Raw genomic sequence first — 2,557 nt, forward strand, 5'->3', positions numbered from 1 at the left:
CGGGGGACACCGGGGACAATGGGGACAATGGGGCCAGGGACACCCGGGGGACACCGGGCACTATGGGGACAATGGGGGCCGGGGACACCCAGGGGACACCGGGCACCGCCGGGACAATGGGGCCGGGGACACCCGGGGGACACCGGGCACCACCGGGACAATGGGGCCGGGGACACCCGGGGGACACCGGGCACTATGGGGACAATGGGGGCCAGGGACACCAGGCACAGCAGGGACAATGGGGCCAGGGACACACGGGGGCACCGGGCACCATGGGGACACTGGGGGCCGGGGACACCCAGGGGACACCAGGCACAGCGGGGACAATGGGGGCCAGGGACACCCAGGGGACACCAGGGACAATGGGGGCCAGGGACACCCGGGGGACACCGGGCACAGCAGGCACAATGGGGGCCAGCGCAGACAATGGCAGGGATAGGGGACACTCAGGGGCACTGGGGCACAGTGGGGACAATGGGAGACACAGGGGACAGCTGTGCAGCACTGTGGCACACACACAGGGCACCCAGCAAGGGAGCCAGGGAGCACTGGGGACACGGGGGACATCAGGTTAAGGACACCCCACACCAGGGGACACGAGGACATGACCCCCTGCGGCATGAGGCAGCGAGACGAGCGGAGTTGAGCAAGTTTAATGAGAGCAGGACCCATCGCGCCGCCCACCCGTGCCCCCCGCGGTGCCGGCCCGGCGCACGGTGCCCGCGCCGCCCTAGTCCACTTCTTCCATGCTGCCGTAGGAGGGGGCCGGGCGCTCGGCGGGGCTGGCGAAGCGCTCGGGGAGCCCTTCCGGGGCCCGCGCGGCGGCGGCGTCGGGCGCCAGCCCGGATCCGAAGGGCACCGCGGCGAGTCCCTGCAAGCAGAAGGTGCTGAGCGTGAGAGGGGGGCTCTGGAGCGGGGCGGCCGCGGCGGCGCCGAGCGCGGGCCCCGGCGCCAGGCGGAGCGGAGGTCAGCGCGGAGGCGCCGCCGGCTGACTCAGCGGCACGAGGCCCGCGCCGTGGGCGAGCCGAGGAGGCCGCCGAGCCGCCGCCGGGCGCACAATGAGGCCCCTGTTGCAGGGCCGGAGCAGGGAGCTGCTCCCGGGACGGCGCCGCGGCACTGAGCCCCTCCGGAAAGCCGGGAGCCCTGTCCCTTCCCGGCAGCATCCTCCCCGAGGCAGCCAAGGGCAGGAGGGCGCCGAGCGCGAGGGGAAGCCACCGGGCGCTGCAGCCACCGGGCGCTGCAGCCACCTCTCAAGCCCAAACACGCGCGAGCGGCCGCGCTCCAAGGGCGGCACGTCTCAATGTCAGCGCGGCCGGCACTGCAGCGCCGGGGGACGGGCCACGGCGGCCGCCGCGCGCGGGACGGCGCCGGCGCGGGAGCTGCCAGCCCGGGCCCCACGGGGCCCCCCGGCGCCGGCTGCCAGGCAGGTGGAGCCCGCGGGGGCACAGGGCACGCCCGGCCCCGCTCCGCCGGGACGCGGGAAGGGCCGCGGCGGCACCGCGAAAGCGGCAGCAGCTGCAGGTGCCGGAGCAGCCGCGGGCGCCCGTCCCCACCGCAGGGCAGGATGCAGCAGCGCCGCACCGAGAGGCCCTGTGTCCTGCGCGGAGGCACGAGGGTGTCCCGGGTGCCCCCCAGAGCTCAGCGGGACCCCGGCAGCTGCGAGCGGAGCAGCGCGTGGGGCCCCCCGGTCGAGCTGGCGCCAGCCCTCAGGGCCAAGCGTGTGGTGCCCGGGTGCAGCGGCCGCTCCACAGCACCGGGCGCCGGCAGCTCCCGGGGAGCCCGGCTCCTGGGGAACCGGGGCTCCCGTCCAAAACGGCGGCGCGCGCAGGGACAGGGGCTGCGGCGGCTCCCGCCCAGGGCTGCAGCCTCCCGGCCGCTCTGCCCTTGTTTCCCGGGAGCCGGCGAGGAAGAGGCGCCGGCTGCCGTGGCTCCCGGTGCCACCGCAGCGGCCCCGTGCCGCCCGGGGCGGCGGGGAGCCGCGAGACAGCGATGGCAGCCGAGGCTGCCGCTGGGCGCCGAGCCCTGGCACTGCGCGCCGGCCCCGCGGCGCTGCCAGCCCGCACCGGAGCTGCCGCGGCAGGCGCAGGGAGCCGGCGGTGCCCGGCGTCCCACCGAGGAGCCTGTCAGCCCCCCGGCCCACACGTCCTTCCCGAGGTTCCCGTGGTGCCAGGTGCTGTAGTGTCCATGGAAGGTGCGTGTCCAGCTCTGCCGTGCCCGGCCGTGTGCCCACGCTATCTCCAGCGCGTTTGGTAAAGAAGGGGGTAGAACACGTTCAGGAAGAGAGCCACAACGGCGGCCGTGGTGGCCAGGACAAAGTATCGGATGCAGCCTTCGTCCGGGTGCCGCGGGGCGCCTGGCCGCCTCTTCGGGCCACGGGGCCTCCCCCAGTTCCTTGCAGGCCTTTGGGGCGCCTCGAGCTGCAGCTCTTGCTCTTCGGCCTCCAGCTCCTGCCAGATCAGAGAAGCCTGCGATGTGGAAACCTGCGTCAGCCGCGGGGAACGCACCGGGCGTCAGCCCTCGCCTTCCCGCGGGGCGGCGGCCGCCGGCGCCCGGCCCC

The 2,557-nt window shown here is 75.4% G+C and overlaps 1 protein-coding gene across 1 annotated transcript in view; it reads right to left on the minus strand.

The window, feature by feature from the left end:
* Positions 1 to 2,107: 2,107 nt before the first annotated feature.
* Positions 2,108 to 2,557, minus strand: part of USP19 (ubiquitin specific peptidase 19) — a 17,745-nt gene continuing 17,295 nt past the window's right edge. Inside the window, exon 27 of the mRNA XM_026052679.1 lies at positions 2,108 to 2,465. Coding sequence (XP_025908464.1) covers positions 2,232 to 2,465 — 234 coding nt within the window. The 3' untranslated portion in view covers positions 2,108 to 2,231. The remainder of the gene's footprint in view (positions 2,466 to 2,557) is intronic.

This window comes from Nothoprocta perdicaria, unplaced genomic scaffold, assembly GCF_003342845.1.
Source record: "Nothoprocta perdicaria isolate Ctin4 unplaced genomic scaffold, notPer1 scaffold_9, whole genome shotgun sequence".
In the NCBI taxonomy this organism is placed as follows: Eukaryota; Metazoa; Chordata; class Aves; order Tinamiformes; family Tinamidae; genus Nothoprocta; species Nothoprocta perdicaria.